General features: G+C 43.2%; 1 protein-coding gene across 1 annotated transcript in view; it reads left to right on the top strand.

Annotated features, from left to right (window-relative positions):
- The window catches only part of SRSF12 (serine and arginine rich splicing factor 12), a 34,034-nt gene extending 12,745 nt beyond the window's left edge, over positions 1–21,289 (top strand). The window contains exons 2-5 of the mRNA XM_077289740.1: positions 11,489–11,593; positions 15,054–15,157; positions 20,047–20,170; positions 20,507–21,289. Coding sequence (XP_077145855.1) covers positions 11,489–11,593; positions 15,054–15,157; positions 20,047–20,170; positions 20,507–20,837 — 664 coding nt within the window. The 3' untranslated portion in view covers positions 20,838–21,289. The remainder of the gene's footprint in view (positions 1–11,488; positions 11,594–15,053; positions 15,158–20,046; positions 20,171–20,506) is intronic.
- Positions 21,290–22,313: the final 1,024 nt, after the last annotated feature.

Genomic DNA, 22,313 nt, shown 5'->3' on the forward strand with positions numbered 1-22,313 from the left:
CCAGGGGGTTCTCAAAAGGCCTAATTGATACACTCCTGCTTAGCAGGAAACCATCTACAACAAAAATTTACACCAAAATATGGAAGAGGTTTCTTCAGTTCCATACTAGTTCAAACCCCTCTGAAGTCCCAATAAAATCTATACTAGAATTTCTACAGAAAGGGAAAGAGTTAGGTCTGTCGGTTAACACACTAAAGGTCCAGGTGTCCGCTCTGGGTGCCCTCTATGGCCATAATATTGCTGGTAATAAATGGGTATCCCGCTTCATCACGGCCTGTGAACGAGTTACTCCTGTCCACATACCTAGGGTAGCTCCTTGGGATCTAAATCTAGTCTTAGACTCTCTTACAGAATCTCCGTTTGAGCCTATAGACACAGCATCTTTGAAACACTTGTCGCTAAAAACAGCCTTCTTGGTAGCCTTAACATCGGCTAGAAGAGTCAGCGACATTCAGGCCTTGTCGATAGATCAACCTTACCTTCTCACATTTCATGACAGACTAATCTTAAAACCAGACCCCTTATACCTTCCTAAGGTAGCAGGGAAGTTCCACAGGTCACAAGAGATACATCTTCCTACTTTCTTTAAAGACCCCTCTACTCCTGAAGAACAAAAATTTCAAACTCTAGACGTCAGGAGAGTAGTTTTGCATTATATTGAGAAAACTAGTAGTTGGAGGCAGAGTAGGGCTCTGTTCATATCCTTCCAGGGCAAAAAGAAAGGATATGGAGTCACAAGAGCAACATTATCCAGGTGGATAAGAGACGCTATCCGGTTGGCCTATTCCATGAAAGATGAAGAACCTCCGGAGGGTATCAAAGCACATTCCACCAGAGCCATGGCTTCTTCCTGGGCCGAAAAAGGGAACGTGCCAATCGAGGCTATATGTAAGGCTGCAACTTGGTTGGCTCCTTCCACTTTCTATAATCACTACAGGCTTGACCTGTCTTCCGACTCTGACCTACACTTTGGCAGGACTATCCTCAGCACGGTGGTCCCCCCCCTAGGTGTTGGTCTCTGGAAATCTCTCCAGTGGGTGCTGTCATGGCGAAGGGTAAATAGCCGGATTACTTACGGTAATGCTCTTTTAATGAGTCCATGACAGCACCCAGTCACATCCCTCCCTAATAAAAGCCAATGTAATTACTTCTATGAAGTTTATATTCTGATGATACATTGTAATGGTTGACTAACACTGGCGGTCCTCCGGGTACTCTGAAATTAAACTTAGGAGGAGAGGGGGACCGCCCCCTTTTATGTCTGTAGGTTTCCTGTTCCTTGGGGCGGATCCCTATCTCTCCAGTGGGTGCTGTCATGGACTCATTAAAAGAGCATTACCGTAAGTAATCCGGCTAATCCACGCCCCCGGAAGAAGAACTAATCGAAACGCGTGTTGGGGTTGAACTCGGGTCTCGTGTGGTCCCATTGAGGTAATCATGTCTGGATAATTACGCTATTATGTTTCCACAGTCAGTACTGATTATATGCATGTAGCATTTTACTGGGGTTCCTCAATGGGTCACTCTGTCCTGGATATTAACCATTACTTCAGTGGTGGTATTATTAGGAACATTACTGAAGGCATAATTGCTATTTGTTATATATAATATATGTCACTTATTGGAACCACACCTGATCTGTTGTAGATAGGAGGCATCATTACCACAATTTTGTGTATTAACAATAATTTTAACTTTTGATATAAATAAAATATATTTTTAAACAATACATTCTGTAGCCTGTCCATTATGTGGTAGACATAGTGGAATGTGTTTTTGAATTTGATTTCATGGACTGATATGTATACAAAGCTAAAGAATTAGTTGTAAGAGTCAAGGAATCTAGCCTGGGGGACAGATGAAATGTTATCTAGGTAATGACTAAGGGTACCGTCACACAGTACCATTTTGATCGCTACGACGGCACGATCCGTGACGTCGCAGCGATCGTATGATTATCGCTCCAGCGTCGTAGACTGCGGTCACACGTTGCAATCACGGCGCTGGAGCGATGCCGAAGTCCCCGGGTAACCAGGGTAAACATCGGGTTACTAAGCGCAGGGCCACGCTTAGTAACCCGATGTTTACCCTAGTTACCAGCGTAAGCGTAAAAAAAACCAAACAGTACATACTCACATTCCGGTGTCTGTCCTCCGGCGTCTCAGCTTCTCTGCACTGTGTAAGCACAGCGGCCGGAAAGCAGAGCGGTGACGTCAGACGTCACCGCTGTGCTCGCTTTCTGGCTGGCCGGCGCTCACAGTGCAGAGAAGCTGAGACGCCGGAGGACAGACACCGGAATGTAAGTATGTACTGTTTGTTTTTTTTACGTTTACGCTGGTAACCACGGTAAACATCGGGTTACTAAGCGCGGCCCTGCGCTTAGTTACCCGATGTTTACCCTGGTTACAAGCGAACACATCGCTGGATCGCTGTCACACACAACGATCCAGCGATGTCAGCGGGTGATCAAGCGACGAAAGAAAGTTCCAAACGATCTGCTACGACGTACGATTCTCAGCAGGGTCCCTGATCACTGCTGCGTGTCAGACACTGCGATATCGTAACGATATCGCTAGAACGTCACGAATCGTACCATCGTAGTGATCAAAATGGCACTGTGTGACGGTACCCTAAAGCAGCTCAGGTTGTGAGGGGCTATAGTGACATCTTGTTTGTGAAGTATATACCAAGAGCATTCTCTGATTTATACTCCGACATGCCTATAGACCTTGAGCATCCAGAACGTGTCAAAAGAATGTACCTGCATACTTGATTTGATTTATTAATTGTATAGAAAATCAGTCTACCATGCAGTCTACCATGCTTTTCTATGCAGTTAGATGTTAAACAAAAAAAAAACTTGCGCTGGGTGGGCTCTGGAGCTGTACTCCCACCACACTTATCAAATGTAGCACAGCTTGCATACTCCTGTATCATTGACCAGAGCTTACTCCGATTGCTAGTTTAACCCCTTAACGACCGCCGATACGCCTTTTAACGGCGGCCGCTAAGGTTACTTAAACCACAGCGCCGTTAATTAACGGCGCTGTGGAAAAAGTGAATAGCACCCCCCAGAGTCGGATTTTCTCTGGGGTCTCGGTTGCCGAGGGTAGCCGAGACCCCAGAGAACATGATTCGGGGGGTTTTTACCGACCCCCGAGTTGCGATCGCCGGTAATTAACCGTTTACCGGCGGTCGCAACAAAAAAAAACCAAAACGCGATTTGCCGTTTAATTTCTCTGTCCTCCGATGTGATCGCACATCGGAGGACCGAGAAATGTGGTCCCCGATGGCCCCCAGTAGCCCCCTGATACTTACCTACCTCCCCCGGTGCTCCTCGTGTCTCCCCATGGGCGCCGCCATCTTTCTTCCGGGAAAAAATGGCGGGCGCAGTGCGCCCGCCGCCCGGCACCCGGAAGATCTTTGGGGTCTCGGCTGCCGGGGGTAGCCGAGACCCCAAAGAACATGATCGGGGTCGGTTTGCACCGACCCCTGCTTTGCGATCGCCGGTAATTAACAGTTTACCGGCGACCGCAAAAAAAAAAAAAAGCGATCAGTTATTTCTCTGTCCTCTGATGTGATCGCACATCAGAGGACAGAGAAATAGGGGGATTCGGGGACCCTAACATACTCACCCGGTGTCCCTGGGTCCTCTTCTGTCTTCTCCTGCCAGCCGGCTTTTTCATCATGGCGGGCGCATGCGCAGTGCGCCCGCCATCTGCTGCCATCTGCCGGCCGGCAGGAGAAGACGAGTTGGGGCTAAAATTAGGGTTAGGGTTGGGGCTAAATTTAGGGTTAGGGTTAGGCTACTTTCACACTAGCGTTTTTTGGCTTCCGTCGCAATGCGTCGTTGGAGAAAAAACGCATCCTGCAAAAGTGCTTGCAGGATGCGTTTTTTCCCCATTGGCTTGCATTAGCGACGCATTGCGACCGATTGCCACATGTCGCATCCGTCGTGCGACGGATGCGTCGTGCTTTGGCGGACCGTCGACACAAAAAAAACTACATGTAACTTTTTTGTGCGACGTGTCCGCCATTTCCGACCGCGCATGCGTGGCCGGAACTCCGCCCCCGCCTCCCCGCACCTCACAATGGGGCAGCGGATGCGTTGAAAAAACAGCATCCGCTGCACCCGTTGTGCGGCGCTTACAACGCTAGCGTCGGTACGTCGGCCCGACACACTGCGATGAGCCGAGTACGACGCTAGTGTGAAAGTAGCCTTAGGCTTCTTTCACACTTGCGTTGGTACGGGGCGGTCGCAATGCGTCGGCCCGACGTACCGACGCACGTTGTGAAAATTGTGCACAACGTGGGCAGCGGATGCAGTTTTTCAACGCATCCGCTGCCCAGTCTATGTCCTGGGGAGGAGGGGGCAGAGTTACGGCCACGCGTGCGCGGAAATGGCGGACGCGACGTACAAAAAAAAGGTTACATTGAACTTTTTTTGTGACGACGGGGGCTAAAGTTATGGTTAGGGTTGGGGCTAAAGTTAGGGTTGGGGCTAAAGTTAGGGTTAGGGTTTGGATTAGGGTTGGGATTATTGTTACGTTTGGGATTAGGGTTAGGGTTGGGATTAGGGTTAGGGGTGTGTTGGATTTAGGGTTTTGATTAGGGTTATGGTTAGGGTTGAGATTAGGGCTGTTTTGGGGTTAGGGTTGTGATTATCGTTAGGGTTGTGATTAGGATTATGGATCGGGTTGAGATTAGGGTTAGGGGTGTGTTGGAGTTAGGGTTGGAGTTATAATTTGGGGGTTTCCACTGTTTAGGTACATCAGGGGGTCTCCAAACACGACAGCCAATTTTGCGCTAAAAAAGTCAAATGGTACTCCCTCCCTTCTGAGCTCTGCCGTGCGCCCAAACAGTGGTTTACCCCCACATATGGGGCATCAGCGTACTCGGGATAAATTGGACAACAACTTTTGGGGTCCAATTTCTCCTGTTACCCTTGTGAAAATAAAAACTTGGGGGCTAAAAATCTTTTGTGTTGGAAAAAAAAAATATTTTTTTATTTTCACTACTCTGCATTATAAACTTCTGTGAAGCACTTGAGCTTTCAAAGTTCTCACCACATATCTAGATAAGTTCCTTAGGGGGTCTAGTTTCCAAAATTTGGTCACTTGTGGGGGTTTCTACTGTTTAGGTACATCAGGGGCTCTGCAAACGCAACATAACACCCACAGACAATTCTATCAAAGTCTGAATTCCAAAATGGCGCTCCTTCTCTTCCGAGCTCTGCCGTGTGCCAAAACAGTGGTTTACCCCCACATATGGGGTACCAGAATACTCAGGACAAATTGGAGAACAAATATTGGCATCCAATTTCTCTTGTTACCTTTGTGAAAATAAAAATTTGGAGGCTAAAAAAATCTTTTTTGTGGGAAAAAAAATATTTTTTATTTTCACTACTCTGCATTATAAACTTCTGTGAAGCACTTGGGCATTCAAAGTTCTCACCACATATCTAGATTTCCTTGGGGGGTCTATTTTCCAAAATGGGGTCACTTGTTGGGGGTTTCTACTGTTTAGGTACATTAGGGGTCTGCAAACGCAACATAACGCCCGCAGACAATTCTATCAAAGTCTGCATTCCAAAATGGCGCTCCTTCCCTTCCGAGCTCTGCCGTGCGCCCAAACAGTGGTTTACCCCCACATATGGGGTACCAGCATACTCAGGACAAATTGGACAACAACTTTCGGGGTCCAATTTCTCTTGTTACCCTTGTGAAAATAAAAACTTGGGGGCTAAAAAATCTTTATTGTTAAAAAATATATATTTTTTATTTTCACGACTCTGCATTATAAACTTCTGTGATGCACTTGGGCATTCAAAGTTCTCACTACACATCTAGATAAGTTCCATGGGGGGTCTAGTTTCCAAAATGGGGTCACTTTTTGGGGGTTTCTACTGTTTAGGCACATCAGGGGCTCTCCAAACGCGACATGGCGTCCGATCTCAATTCCAGTCAATTTTGCATTGAAAAGTCAAATGGCGCTCCTTTGCTTCCGAGCTCAGCCATGCGCCCAAACAGTGGTTTACCCCCACATATGGGGTGTCGGCGTACTCAAGACAAATTGTACAACAACTTCTGGGGTCCATTTTCTCCTGTTACCCTTGGTAAAATAAAAATTTGGAGGCAAAAAGATCATTTTTGTAGAAAAAATGTGATATTTTTTTTTTTTTTTTTAATTTTCACGGCTCTACGTTATAAACTTCTGTGAAGCACCTGGGGGTTTAAAGTGCTCACCACACATCTAGATAAGTTCCTTAAGGGGTCTAGTTTCCAAAATGGTGTCGTATGTGGGGGGTCTCTACTGTTTAGGCACATCAGCGGCTCTCCAAACGTGACATGGCGTCCGATCTCAATTCCAGCCAATTCTACATTGAAAAAGTAAAACAACACTCCTTCTCTTCCAAGCTCTGCGGTGCGCCCAAACAGTGGTTACCCCCATATATGGGGTATCGACGTACTCAGGAGAAATTGCGCAACAACTTTTGTGGTCTAATTTCTCCTGTTACCCTTGTGAAAATAAGAATTTGTGGGCGAAAAAAATCATTTTTGTGAAAACAAATGCGATTTTTTTATTTTCACGGCTCTACGTTATAAACTTCTGTGAAGCACTTGGGGGTTCAAAGTGCTCACCACACATCTAGATAAGTTCCTTGGGGGGTCTAGTTTCCAAAATGGTGTCACTTGTGGGGGGTTTCCTCTGTTTAGGCACATTAGGGGCTCTCCAAACGCGACATGGCGTCCGATCTCAATTCCAGCCAATTCTGCATTGAAACAGTCAAACGGTGCTCCTTCACTTCCAAGCTCTGCGGTGCGCCCAAACAGTGGTTTACCTCCACATATGGGGTATCGGCGTACTCAGGAAAAATTGCACAACAAAATTTGTGGTTAAATTTCTGTTTTTACACTTGTGAAAATTAAAAAAAATGGTTCTGAAGTAAAATGTTTGCAAAAAAAAGTTAAATGTTCATTTTTTTCTTCCACATTGTTTTAGTTCCTGTGAAGTACGTAAAGGGTTAATAAACTTCTTGAATGTGGTTTTGAGCAGCTTGAGGGGTGCAGTTTTTAGAATGGTGTCACACTTGGTTATTTTCTATCATATAGACCCCTCAAAATCACTTCAAAGGTGATGTGGTCCCTAAAAAAAACATGGTGTTGTAAAAATGAGAAATTGCTGGTCAACTTTTAACCCTTATAACTCCCTAAAAAAAAAAAATTGTTTCCAAAATTGTGCTGATGTAAAGTAGACATGTGAGAAATGTTATTTATTAACTATTTTTTGTGACATATCTCTCTGATTTAAGGGCATAAAAATACAAAGTTTGAAAATTGCAAAATTTTAAAAATTTTCGCCATATTTCCATTTTTTTCATAAATAATTGCAAGTAATATCGAAGAAATGTTACCACTAACTTGAAGTACAACATGTCACGAAAAAACAATCTCATAATCAGCGGGATCCGATAAAGCGTTCCAGAGTTATAACCTCTTAAAGTGACACTGGTCAGAATTGTAAAAATTGGCTCGGTCATTAAGTACCAAATTGGCTCTGTCACTAAGGGGTTAAGAGGTTGTTCATTACTTTAGCATTGATGACATATCCTTAAGATAGTTCATCAATGTCTGATCGGTCGGGGTCCAACACTTAGCACCCCTACTGATCAACTGTTCTCGTTGGCCTTCGGAAACGCTCACTTGCGGAGTTAGCTATTTTCTGATGGTGGCTGCGGCTGGTTACTATACATCAGCCTCCTATTAATTTGGATAGGAAGTGAATGTGTAGTACCAAGCCGTGGCCACTATTTCTAGACGACCAGCTCCGCAAGTGAGCATTTCCGGCGGCCACCGACACTGAGAACAGCTGATCGACGGGGGTATCGGACCCCAACCGATCGGACATTGATGAACTATCTTAAGGATAGGTCATGAACGCTAAAGTATTGGACAACCTCTTTATTATTATTATTATTATTAATATTATTATTTATTTATATAGCACCATTAATTCCATGGTGCTGTACATGAGAAAGGGGTTACATACAGAGTTACAGATATCATTTACGGTAAACACATTTACAGTGACAGACTGGTATAGAGGGGAGAGAGGACCCTGTCCTTGCAGACTTACATTCTATGGGATTCCCTCTTTAAAGGGAATCTGTCACCCCAAAAATCATATATGAGCTAAGGCCACCGGCATCAGGGGCTTATCTACAGGATGCACAGCCGAAGTATTCATCATAATTTGCAATCCGATAATTGGCTTGCTCTTCTTATATGCATCTCAAAAACATTTCTAGAATTCGCCCTTTTCTTACTTTCGACTCTGCAAAAACTCTTAGGCTAGGTTCACATTGCGTTAACAGCAGCCCGTTCAACACATGCGTTAACTGGCTGCTGTTAACGCAAGTGCCGGTATGTCATCGCGCTAGCGCAGATAGAGCTAGCAGATGCTCTATCTGCGCTAGCAGTGACGGACCCGGAAACGCTGCAGCCTGTGTCCCAGGGTCCGTCACTCAATGATGGCACATCGCTAGCGCAAGCCCATTGTGGGCGTGCGCTAGCGATGCGTCCGACATGGGACTTAATGGCGGCGTTAACGGACTACATTACACTGCGTTATGCCGCGGTGTATCGTAGTCCGTCTAACGGACACCTATAACGCAATGTGAACCCAGCCTTACTGTTTCACTCATTCATTCTCGTTTGGACTATTGTAACTCTCTACTATTCGGCCTCCCTCTTACCAACCTCTCCCTTCTCCAATCTGTCCTGAATGCTGCAGCCAGGATCATATTTCTCACCAATCGTTACACTGATGCCTCTACCTTGTGCCAGTCATTACACTGGTTACCCATCCACTCCAGAATCCAGTACAAAACTATTACCCTCATCCACAAAGCACTCCATGGCTCAGCACCACCCTATATCTCCTCCCTGGTCTCAGTCTACCACCCTACCCGTGCTCTGTTTTGCGAACGACCTAAGGTTAACATCCCCAATAATCAGAACCTCCCACTCCCGTCTCCAAGACTTTACACGTGCTGCGCTGATTCTTGGGAATGCACTACCCAGGTTAATATGATTAATCCCCAATCCCCACAGTTTTAATCGTGCCCTAAAAACACATTTGTTCAGACTGGCCTACCGCCTCAACGCATTAACCTAACTATCCCTGTGTGGCCCATTCATATAAGTTAAACCAAAATCAGGTTCCTCGCATCATGTTCTCATACACTTCATGCAGTTAATGGCCCTCTGTGTCTGTACTATTACATACTAAAGGCCCCGTCTCACTAAGCGATTTACCAACGATCACGACCAGCGATACGACCTGGCCGTGATCGTTGGTAAGTCGCTGTGTGGTCGCTGGGGAGCTGTCACACAGACCGCTCTCTCCAGCGACCAACGATCAGGGGAACGACTTCGGCATCATTGAAACTGTCTTCAACGATGCCGAAGTCCCCCTGCAGCACCCGGGTAACCAGGGTAAACATCGGGTTACTAAGCGCAGGGCCGCGCTTAGTAACCCGATGTTTACCCTGGTTACCAAAAAAAACAAACAGTACATACTCGCCTTTCGGTGTCCAGGTCCCTTGCCGTCTGCTTCCTGCTCTGACTGAGATCCGGCCGTACAGTGAGAAGTGAGAGCAGCAGTGACGTCACCGCTGTGCTCTCACTTCTCACTGTACGGCGGCTCAGTCAGAGCAGGAAGCAGACGGCAAGGGACCTGGACACCGAAAGGCGAGTATGTACTGTTTGTTTTTTTTGGTAACCAGGGTAAACATCGGGTTACTAAGCGCGGCCCTGCGCTTAGTAACCCGATGTTTACCCTGGTTACCAGTGAAGACATCGCTGGATCGGTGTCACACACACCGATTCAGCGATGTCAGCGGGGCCTCAACGACCAAAAAAAGGTCCAGGCCATTCCGACACGACCAGCGATCTCGCAGCAGGGGCCTGATCGCTGGTACGTGTCACACATAGCGAGATCGCTATGGAGGTCGCTGTTGCGTCACAAAACTTGTGACTCAGCAGCGATCTCGCTAGCGATCTCGCTATGTGAGACGGGGCCTTAAGGCTGTTAACTGGTTCATGCAGCTTTACATGAACACCCGATTACACTATGGCTGGTCCGAATAACAAAAGCAATTGTTACCATCCACCTCTCGTGTCTCCCTTTTCCTCATAGTTTGTAAGCTTGCGAGCAGGGCCCTCACTCCTCTTGGTATCTATTTTGAACTGTGATTTTTGTTATGCTGTAATGTCTATTGTCTGTACAAATCCCCTCTATAATTTGTAAAGCGCTGCGGAATATGTTGGCGCAATATAAATAAAATTATTATTAAAATTGGTATAAATTACAACAGAAATGTACTACAACCCCTGACTGGAGAACAGTGGCACAGAACAGCTGAAAGATGTGCAAATTCATCAAGAGGCAGACGTATTAGTGAAGTTGGTGCATTTTACTTCAGCTAACTCTTGCATCAAGAGAGGCATAAAAAATTATCCTGATGAATCGTGCCTAGTCTGTAGTCAGTGTTGATGTACCAGTCTACAGGTAACAGTAACTGGCTGTGGAAATTGGATAGCAAAACATTTTCATGGCAGCTGGAGCATTGCTTTTTAAAATTGTTTATCTTTAGTGGAAACCTATCGCTTGATTCAAGTTACTCGAACGCTCTGGCATTTCAGAGAAAATGTACCTTGTACAATGGTGCAGCCAGGCTCTAATTCATGCAGCCTGTGGTTTGGGCACCATAAATCAAGGGACAGACTCCCTTTTAAAGGGAATCTGTCAGCAAGTTGTTGCAATGTAATCTAACCGCATGATATAGGATCAGAAACGCTTATTCCAGCAACATGTCACTTATTTTACTGGGTTCAGCAGTTATGATAGCATCACCATTTTCTCTCTTGCTGATTTATAAACCTACATATTTATTATGAGCAAAAAATAAGTGGGCCAAAAAATTGCACGTAGAAATAAAGACCGATCAAGAGTAAGTGCAAGGCACAGATGAGGAAAACATAATTTTTCTTTTATTTCAATAAAAGTTAATTTTTGAAAAGCATAGGACACTCATGTCTGATAGTGATATCACTAGTCTCATCAGCCACGAGTGTATTGTATGCTTTTAAATACTACTTTTTTGTTGAAATAAAATAACAATTATTCTATCCTCATCTCTGTACTATATGGTAATGTTCAGCTTGTCTTGTGCTCTTTCACCAGTAATTTAATAAAACAGGCAGCCAGGTGCTAAATCCTGTGGCACTTTGAATAACAGGCTTTATTTCTCAAGAATAAGTCGTCTCTCTGTTGCAACTATAGGGTAAACTGGTCTTAAGTGGCCCAAAAAATCATGTTTCCTACAACCCTCTTGTATTGTATACATCAGAGCCAATGTATTGTTAACATGCCGAAACGGTGCAATTACACTATCAACTTTGTTTCTTTACCTTACACACTTCAGGCCAGAGGATTTACGGCGTGAATTTGGTCGCTACGGCCCCATAGTAGACGTTTACATTCCACTTGACTACTACAATCGTCGCTCCAGAGGATTTGCATATATACAATATCCTTTATGTACCTGTGTTGATGCTCAGGAGCATGGACGTACTTGCTTCCTAACTGTATGTGTGTTTATTTCTCTGTCTCAGAAAATGTAAAGCAGTCCACAGTAGCTGGCAAGCACCCCAAGGTTTGAATGAGCCTGGTTAGATAGAGCCAAGCGTAAAGCCCACAGACCTATTTGAAGTTACAGCTTCAAGGAATAAAGAGGGAGGGTGGAAACAGATAAGAAAACTGGAAGAGGGAAGGTTCTTGCCACGCACTAAAGACACAGCCTGCACCAAGCTGAGGGTTCAAATTACGTACCTTTAAATCCAAAGCCAAGTTCGATTTGGTTGACCCTTGTCCAAGTTCACCTTGCAAGCCCCAAAGAGTAAAGGTCAAGGTTCAAGATCAAGTCACACGAGGTAACCACAAGTGTTTCCTTTTGTATCCTACTTCTCAAATATGTCTAATCGGTAAAGGATGTATCAGATTGTGGAAGTTGCAGCTAAAGCAGTAGTTGTGACAAGTTCATGGGGTTGGCTTGGCTGACCTGTAACTTCTGGCAGGGTTACTCCTTCTCAGGTTTACTTCCTAGTAGGAAATATAAGGCTGGTACACATTCAGTTACGTGCCAGTAAAGGGTTTTATTGTTGCTACACATTATTTCGATTTCTTATAAAAAAAACATTTTTTTTTTTTTTTTCAGCCACTTTAATTACAAAATTTTAGACACTTTTATAGGGAAGGTATAGTAGCATCATTTTAGAGAGGGCATTTTAGTGCACACATTAAAGATTGAACATGTTCTATGAGATTTAAAATAAATTCTACCTGAACATAAATCTTAACTATTGTAGTGAAATGTACTGAAAATGCTGGGTTTCAGGGTTTATTAGAATAAAAGGGGTTAAAGAAAGGGGGGTTTGACATCCCTCAAAATAATTGTCCACGAGGTTGAGTGACTTGCTGTATTGCAAAGAAAAAAACAAAATTCTCTTTCTGGCTGCTGCATGGTAAGTTCCTGACATGATAGCAGGCAACTGCAAATGCCTGAAATAGATTTGTAAGGGCATTAAGATCAATGGCTGGAATAAAAAAAAAATGTATAAAAGTTCATGTTTTCCTACATAATCTTCCCTTTAAAAATGGATATGAAATTAGTTATGATTGTTTGACTACCTCAATGTGGGCATGCTTTTGTGACACTAATATACAACTCTGAACAATTTCACCTTCCTGACAGTTGACAGGGCCCTTCTTTTCACAAAATATCTGCTGGTGGAGTGGCATGAAACCACAGCAGTCCATCAGACTACTCCAATAGCGAACGCTTCAAATGGGAAAGCTGCTTATCAATTAGTGGAGGCTGATCTCGGGGCCTCTTCAGATGCTCCTCCATCAGTAGTCCTGTTTTATGGACAGGAGAGTTGCAGTGTATGCTGGAGGACTTCACTAGCAAGCACAGGAGGAGAAATTGTAGTACTTTTATAAGTGCCACCAAATCATGTCTGTAATATACCGTAGGTCTTTAAATGAGGATAAAGTGACCACCCCTGTAAGGCTGGTGCTTCACTGTGACTTCTAGTATTGTGACTACCCCATTTTAACCATAGGGACACAGCAACTACCCCAGAGGATTGAGTTGTCTGTAACTTACTGCACTCAAGTGATCCACAGTGCCACTTGACAGATGAAATTGAAAACTTGCGCTACCAAATGTCACAATGGAGCTGGATCTTATGGTTAATATCAGCTGTGTGTACACCGAGGTCACAAATCACATCCTGTTAATCTCCATTTTCAGGAGCTAGACTATTTCTCTTCACAATAAACGCCTATTCTCTGCCCCAATTCTTGTCAGTAAGGATTCAGTTGGCCACATCGGCTCCTAAAAATATTTATACATAGAATAAAAACAGAGCAAATACCCTGCAGAAATGTAAATAGTACATGTAAATAAAAGGGGGTGTTCAAAGAGGTTTTCCCATGAACAAAGTAAATTTTAATTAATGGATTAAAAATAAGTTCCACAATTGGATGTGTTTAAAAACATTGAATTTGTTAAAATAACATGTTCCTGTGCTGAGATTAAATGTGCCCCAACTATGTAATGGCTGTGTCTGACCGTGCAGGTCCGTGGTATGATCATACTACAGCTCCTGGGCAGGGGAGGAAGATAGAGTAGACAGGCAGGACCAGGGCTATGGAGTCGGTAAGCCAAACCTCCAACTCCGCCTCCTCAATTTCCATAACTCCAACTCCCTCATACCAGGGCTGTGGAGTCTGTAAGCCAAACCTCCGACTCAGACTCCTCAGTTTCCATGACACCGACTACGACTCCACCAAAATGGGCTCCCACTCCACAGCCCTGGGCAGGATGGCATGGGGATCCTAACTGTTTCTGTGAGGTAAAACATTTCGCTGCCGGCTTTTAAGCAATGTTTGCTCACAGAATCAGCTGCGATCCCATGTGGTCATGTCTGTATACGCTTTTGCTTCCTCCCCTGCCCAGGAGCTGTGGTATGATCAGACATGTTCCTGCACGGTCAGACACAGCCATTACCCAGCAGTGGCACATTAATCAGATTACACTTATAAGGGACATTTTTTACCCCATCAAATTTTGGAATTTATTATTCCAAGATCTATTGATTAAAATTAAGTTTGTGGGAAAACCCTTTTTAAGGACACTATTTCGATTGAAAGTATGTAAAAGCCATCCCCCTGTGACAAGGTGTACCCAATCAGGATGGTCCCAAAGTCTAGTATTTCGCCTCGCAATATGCCAGCAAGCTTCAAAGACTGGGGCAGAGCAGGATCTAGACCTGTCCGTTTCACACCTGCCCAAGGAAAGCTTCAATAGACCAAAGGTGCCATGCCCCTATATGTAGGAGGAACTAAAACAAAACTGAAAGACATGAGCCGGCACACCTGCTGGTGTATTGTTTTTATCCTAGGTTTTCTCTGTTAATGGCCAGTGTGATTGTGCATCTATCTACACATTGCACTTACACCAGCAGGTTTGTTGTTCAGTTCCGCTTTTTTTTTTTTTTTTTTTTTTTTTAATAAAAAGTTTGTCAAGCTTGAGGATGGGGTTCAACGTCATTTTCCATACACATTCTCGAACCAGAAAGATTTGAGATGCTCTTTAAGCAGGGGTTCTCCAGTAGTGGACGACCCCTGCGTAATCAGCTCAGGGCACCAATGAAACTAAAAACCATGTACACTCTCCTCCTGTAGCGGTGTCATTCCAGTGAAAGGAACTAAATGTTGACTCTCATTCACAAGAAAATGAGACTAATATATGACTAATATATGTGGAACATTTTTTTTTTCTTTCTGGTGCTTTTGGTTCTATTGTAGAACTTCCATAGTGAATTTCCAAAGTCCATTTCAGTGAGTTGGAAATGGGTTTTTCCTCCCAACAATAATTGTGATACCATGTACAGTGTACCTCAGTCTCCTTAACAGTCAGTCAGGTTTGAAGATGTTCGTGATGCTGAAGATGCACTTTACAATCTGAACAGAAAATGGGTTTGTGGCCGCCAGATTGAAATTCAGTTTGCTCAAGGTGACCGTAAAAGTAAGTACTTTGGTTTACAGGTTTATTAATGGCATTAAGACGGAATCTTTAAAGGGCTGTGAAATGTTTTCATTTTTTTTTTTTTTTTTTTGTATGATAGGGTTACTAGGGTTATGCTGCTCTATTTGAAAATATAAAATGACAAAGACCTGTTAGATGTATTTACACTGCACAATGCATTGTGTTAAATGACTACCAACATGTTTGGTCAGCAGTCATTTAATAACATCCTTGCATGGGCTAAGGCAGCTTTAGATGCGTACAGAATGATCTTTGCAGCTGATACAGGATGAATTCAGTCGCCCATGGTTCGTGTACAAACTGCAATGGCAGGACGGACCATGGGCTCATGACCTGAATTATCATCCTCAGATGCCTATGGGACTTTTGGTTTGGATTAGGAGAACCACAGTCAGTCCTGGCATTGTAGTCTGTATCCGGAGCATGAATAGCTAAAGTCTGAATCTAGCCAAGGGATGTTTGTGACAACAAGACAATCCTTAAGTGACACATGTAGGGAATTGCAATCTGTCACTACTTATTGCTGCCTGGCAGATGGGGCAACAAAAAATTAGTGACTGATTCTCTGAAAAAAAAGTCCCTTCACCAAATTTTTCTTGTTGAACTGGAAGCTTGATGTAATAGTGGTGCAGAGCTAAATAAAAAGGTGGTTTTTTTTTTTTGTTTTTTTTGTTTTTTTTATTTTGCCTCTTGCAGAGATATTGAAAATCATACATTTGGCACCTTAATGGGTTAACTTTAGTTATGTCTAGATGAGTAGTGTTGGATGGTTTTCACTGGGGGGCGTTTACTTCTGCCTTCTGCATGACTGACTAATCATAAGCCGGCAGTTAATATTACTACACTTCTGGGCTGTGTAATATTTTCGGGGCTTATTTAGGCTGCACACTCCAGCTGGCCGGACCTGTGGACTTGGGTCATATGACACTGGTGACATCATCACAGGTCATTCTTTATGTTGCCTGCTTATGATGGGTCAGCGTGGTATGGAGGCAGAAGTACATGCCCCCACTTAAAACTGTTTAACACCCACTAGGACTTAAAGTTAACTCCATTAGGTGCCAAATAACTGCTAATATCTTGGCAATAGAGTGGCAAAATTAAGAAAACCTTTTACTCTACTCTGCTTCCACTGTTACGCTGTTGTGTGTTTCCAATTAAACATGGAACATTTGGTGAAAGGTCTTCTTTAACAACTGCCATCTGTCCTATGCATGATGACGTGCCTCTGTTGGTTTATTGCCCATAGTAATACTTGTCAGCCTCCGTCTTCTGCTCTTACTGGTGCTACTCTGGTCCTCTTCTACCATCTTATGATTGCAGCTCTTGACTAGAAGTCAGAGGTAAAGTTTGAAAGTTCTCAATGTATGTCCGTGAGAGTATTATTCTGGTTTTCAGACTCATTGAAAAGTGACTTCCTGTTTGCCACCAAACACTGGAGAGATATGGTTAGTCACAACAGCAGAACAGGATCTGAGTGCTGCTTTAATAACAATTTTATATGCCAAAAGGAGAATTTTTTTTTTTTTTTCTTCTAACTTAAGTATAATTTCTATGTTTAAATAGAATGCACAACATTGTTCATTTTTTACTGAAATTTGCGTAGTTTTTAAACTATGTTCCTAAATTTGATCATTAAACATGGTCCTAAAAAGCCTGGGTTACCAAGCAGATCACTAAGATTTCTTAATGCACAGTACCGCTACAAAACTTTGTCCCTTCAGAATAGCTCTATAATCAAAGGCACTCTAACTTCTGTAATTAAGAGCTGCTGATTGTCAGGAAATGTTAGACCATGATCCTTGACTAGACAAAGGCTCTATACTGTTCACCCTACCTGCCTTAAAGAGGACTTTTTCACCATTTTTTTTCATGTTGAACAGGACACACTATGTACTTGTCTGCAGAGCTGAATAAAATCTTTGTTTTTCGCCTCTCTGTTGCAGAGATTTTGGTAAAGTATTTGTCACCTAATGAGTTAACTTTAGTCCAAGTATGTATTATCAATTTTCCTTGGTAGTGTGCATTTCTTATCCCTTTATGATCTTGACCACCAATCATAATCATCCAGAAACTCATGGGAAAGAACACCCCCACCACCACCGTAGCTTAGAGCAGATTTTTTAGTGTGTAAAGGTACCGTTACACTTAACGATTTACCAACGATCACGACCAGCGATACGACCTGGCCGTGATCGTTGGTAAGTCGTTGTGTGGTTGCTGGAGAGCTGTCACACAGACAGCTCTCCAGCGACCAACGATGCCGAAGTCCCCAGGTAACCAGGGTAAACATCGGGTTACTAAGCGCAGGGCCGCGCTTAGTAACCCGATGTTTACCATGGTTACCATTGTAAATGTAAAAAAAAAAAAAAAACTACGTACTTACATTCCGGTGTCTGTCACGTCCCTCGCCGTCAGCTTCCCGCACTGACTGTGTCAGCGCCGGCCGTAAAGCACAGCGGTGACGTCACCGCTGTGCTTTACGGCCGGCGCTCAGTCAGTGCGGGAAGCTGACGGCGAGGGACGTGACAGACACCGGAGTGTAAGTATGTAGTGTTTTTTTTTTTTTTTACATTTACAATGGTAACCAGGGTAAACATCGGGTTACTAAGCGCGGCCCTGCGCTTAGTAACCCGATATTTACCCTGGTTACCAATGAAGACCTCGCTGGATCGGCGTCACACACGCCAATGCAGCGATGACAGCGGGTGATCAGCGACCAAAAAAAGTCCTGATCATTCGCAGTGACCAACGATCTCCCGGCAGGGGCCTGATCGTTGGTCGCTGTCACGCATAACGATTTCGTTAACGATATCATTGCTACGTCACAAAAAGCAACGATATCGTTAACGAAATCGTTGTGTGACGGTACCTTAAGGTGTATAACGCCTGCATGTTTGGAAAGCACACAAGACTTAACACCTTTCAGATAAGGTCATTATGGGGAGAGGGGCAGCACAGTCAAATTTAGCTGTCACTTTACAAACCCTTCTATCAGCTCTCCTCCTTTTTTAACATTGTCACCTTTACTGTACTGCCCCTCCCCCTCACTTTTTGGAAATATCAGTAATCACAAATATTTATTACGCTCAAATTGTAGTCGCTCTGAAAAGAGATCAGAGTAGGATCTCATTGTATTTGCCAGGAGTAGTGCAGAACAGAATGCTCCTCTGAAATGTAATGACTGCTCTGATCTCGCTGCAGAGCAAGTACAAGCTGCTTGAGCACAGCAGACATAAGTGTGATTGTATCTCACACTGAAAAAATAGCTGTAAAAGGCTTGTCCTGTCTAGAATGCCAAGTCAGCAGTCACCTCCCAGTGCACTCACTTGTGTGGAGTAAGGTGTGCCCATTAGATGGGGTCTGACTGGGGGTATGCATATCGCTTACTTGACCGCCATTCCTGGGCAGACCCCGGTGAATCGTTGCAGCGCGCTGTGCGTGCACTGGGAGGAGTCCCAACTCTGCACTCAGGCATTCTGAACAGGACAACCCCTTTAATTTTATGATTGGTCATCCTCATACAGGGGGAAAAAGTGCACATCCCCAGTGAAAACTGACACCCATTTACAACCTAACAAAAGGTAACTCGTTAACTGCCAAATACGTTGCTGAATTATCTGCAATGAAGTGGCATATATGTATGTGTTTTACTTCGCTGCAGGCACTATTGCATCCTGTGTCCAGTTCAACATGAATAATTTGACAGGTTTCTCTTAAATTACTTTTAGATTTAAGGGAATTTGATGGTACCTTTACTTGGTGGTTATTCCTGAATATAGATGGTAAATACTTGCACTCCTCCCTGCTGTGGACGAAGGTATACCTAAATCTAATATCTACAGTATATAGCAGCCTTGCAAAATAAGAGTAAACCTTGTGTAGAGAACCTGTACTACTATTTTCCTACTTATAGTTGTCTGTGCGCTGCCCCCTTTGGCGCTCCCTGTTCTCTGAGCCAGAGTTCATAACTGCACTCATAGAATTCTACCTTTTCAGCTGTTATGCTAAATTTTTCTTTTGAGTGCTCAGTTTGTTTATATAGGCCAGTGTTCCCCAACTCTGGTCCTCGAGAGCCACCAACAGGTCATGTTTTCAGGATTTCTTTAGTATTGCACATGTGATTGAATGCTTGCCTGGCCAGGTGATGCAATTACCACCTGTTCAATACAAAGGAGATCTGAAACCATGACCTGTTGGTGGCTCTCGAGGACCGGAGTTGGGGAACACTGATATAGGCTGATACCTCCTGTTTCTTAGAAGTCACTTCTGTTATCTCGGGCAGGAGTGTAATGAATTGTGACCCCTATATAAAGATTATGGACAACACAGAATCCACCATTCACAGTTTTGCCTTCTCCTCCTCCCTTCACATTGACCTCTATACAGTACACAGAGAAAACCTAATTCCAATAAAGTGGTGCACAACCCACACCATTTTCCCTATGGCCATGTGGCTATTGTAAAACCATATTTTAGAATGAGTATATTGCAGCAACACTTTGCTTCTTGCCACATATACAGTGTAAAGCATACACTCCACATGTCTTTTGCTTGGGCTCTGTTTTGCCATGTCGCTGTGTAGCTGTTAGAGTAAAAGTCCAGTGTCCTATAGTTGGATTGCAACTGACTATTGCGTAATGTAACTAGAGCCCTTAACGTTTTTAGAGCAGCATTTATAGACATGTAGACATGTAAACTCTGGTCACTTGTCCCTCTTGCACAACATTTCATCTGGAAGCAGATGCTACAGACAGCTGCTCCAAAACCATAAGATGATGCAATTTATTTGGAAACCTATTGTAACCAAAGTAGAATTAAGAGTTCTGATTCCTTATCTAACCATGCTTTAATCTCTCAATGTTTAGCTCCTGGACAAATGAAATCAAAGGAAAGACATGCATCTTCACCAGTTGATCGCAGAAGATCAAGAAGCCACAGCAGGCGAAGAACACGCAGCCGAAGCGGTTCATGGGACCGTGGCAGGAGAAGGTGAGGCATCTAGATACTAATTAGTTACAGGTCACTTTCTGGTTCTAGAGAGCAGATAACCAAGTAATTGTAACGATGGAATCGAAAACTGGTGCTAATGCTGTCTGCAGAAATGTGGCATATGGTAACCTATATTCCTTTGCAGAAATGTACACTGGATGAATTGGCTTTACACTGATTTGTTGTCTTAATAATGGATGCCCTTTTTTTTTTTTTTTTTCTTTTGCTTCGATTTAGTGGTATAGGTGGTATTTTTTTTTCTCTTGTCAGACTTGTACAGAGCGCATGTCAATGATATATAAAATAAACATTCTTGGAAACATTTATTTTTCACAGGTCAAGACATGGGCGACATTCATATAGCCAATCAAAATCTCGTTCCAAGAGTCCACAAAAGCATTCGCGATCACCTCTGAGACATTCTTTCTCAAGAGGATCTAGATCAGCAGAGAAATCTCCATCTGGATCTCCACCAAAGCAATCTGGTTCAAAGTCTCGATCTGGTCAGAGGCGTTCTGGTTCTGCAAGATCCCGCTCAAAGTCTCCCCATCAAAGACACTCAAATTATAATACACAAAAAGAAATGACCCAAAATGCAGAATCAAGGTTTAGATCACGGGGCTATAGGGGTAAAAACAGCCGGCAGTCTGGTTCTGATGAAGATTAGCGTCTTCTTCAAACCAATTTTCAAGACAAAGGAACACACAGATCGTTTAACAAATGTTTTGGAAGTTCCTTGACTGTTTGAGGCTTTTCTCATGACTTTAGCTTCCTTGGAAGAGAAAAAGTCTTCTCAATAGTGTACTGTAAATGCAAAACTGCTAAAATTCATTTATCAAATGTGAGTGGAGGCAATTCTGTTTTTCTTTTAACAGACATCAGTATTGTGTTGGCCTCCCAAGTGTATGTACTTTTAGTTGTATTGGAATAACTTTTTATATCTTGTTTGAAGTGTGGTGTTTCAGAGGCCGATGGTGGGGCAGCTTTAACTGGGGTATTTTGGCTTTATGCATTAAATGCTATTGAAATTGTTACCTTTCCTCTTACTTTGTAATAGCTTGTTTTGGATAAATGAACTTCTAATAAACTCACATTTTAATCTATTGGGCTTTAAATATATTCAAACATCCTGTAAAGTTGCATTTATTCAGTGTTCTTTAACCCTTTAATAACAGCCTTTTTTTTTTTATTTTTTTTTAAATCTGACCACCTTTTTTCTTTACTTTCTCTTTAATCATTAACTGTTAGTGGTAAATTTTGGTGAAGAAAAAAAAAAATAGATAGACAGACATGGAAAATTAGAACAGCACTTTTCCAATAAGTGGGTGCACGCCTCCCAGACAAAATATCCAAGACTTGCCTCAATCCAGACATAGGAAAAAATGCAGGCAGCACTCCATAGCTTAAAGGTGAAAAAATGTGGTTTTATTACAAACCCACATGCTGTGGCAACGTTTCTGCTCAAGTGAGCCTTTTTCAAGCCTTGAAAAAGGCTCATTTGACCCGAAACGTTGCCACAGCATGTGGGTTTGAAATAAAACCACATTTTTTCACCTTTAAGCTATGTCGTGCTGCCTGCATTTTTTCCTATGTCTAGATATATAGCTACAGATACATCTCTGGCAAATATGAAGAGACCACTGCAAAATGTTCAGTTTGTCTGATTTTTCTCTTTATAGGTATATTTTTGAGTAAAATGTAAATTATTCTTTCTCCTAAGCCTCATTGGGGGACACAGGACCATGGGTGTTTTGTGCTGCCACTAGGAGGACACAAAGTAAACACAGAGAATAGCTCCTCCCCTGCAGTATACAACCTCCTGCTGGCTCCAAGTGAACCAGTTCTTGCTTAGTGTCTGTGGGAGGCACTTGGGTCTGCTTTCAGTCCCCACCGTTTTTATTTTTCTATTTTTCCCTTACCGGAGCGAATGGGGGCGACGGATCCTTTCTAGGTTCCGATCTCCCCCGCCCACTCTGGCGCTTCTCGTTCTGTGAGAGCCAATCAAGGCTCTTACGGTGACTACACAAATCCCTGTTTTATTCTACAAACTTCTGACATGTCTCCGAATTTCCAAGCAATACATTTTGTAATTTTTTTTTTATTTTTTTTCTTAAAAGGAGAAATGGTCAAAAATAAAAAAAAT

This window comes from Ranitomeya variabilis, chromosome 2, assembly GCF_051348905.1.
Source record: "Ranitomeya variabilis isolate aRanVar5 chromosome 2, aRanVar5.hap1, whole genome shotgun sequence".
NCBI lineage: Eukaryota > Metazoa > Chordata > Amphibia > Anura > Dendrobatidae > Ranitomeya > Ranitomeya variabilis.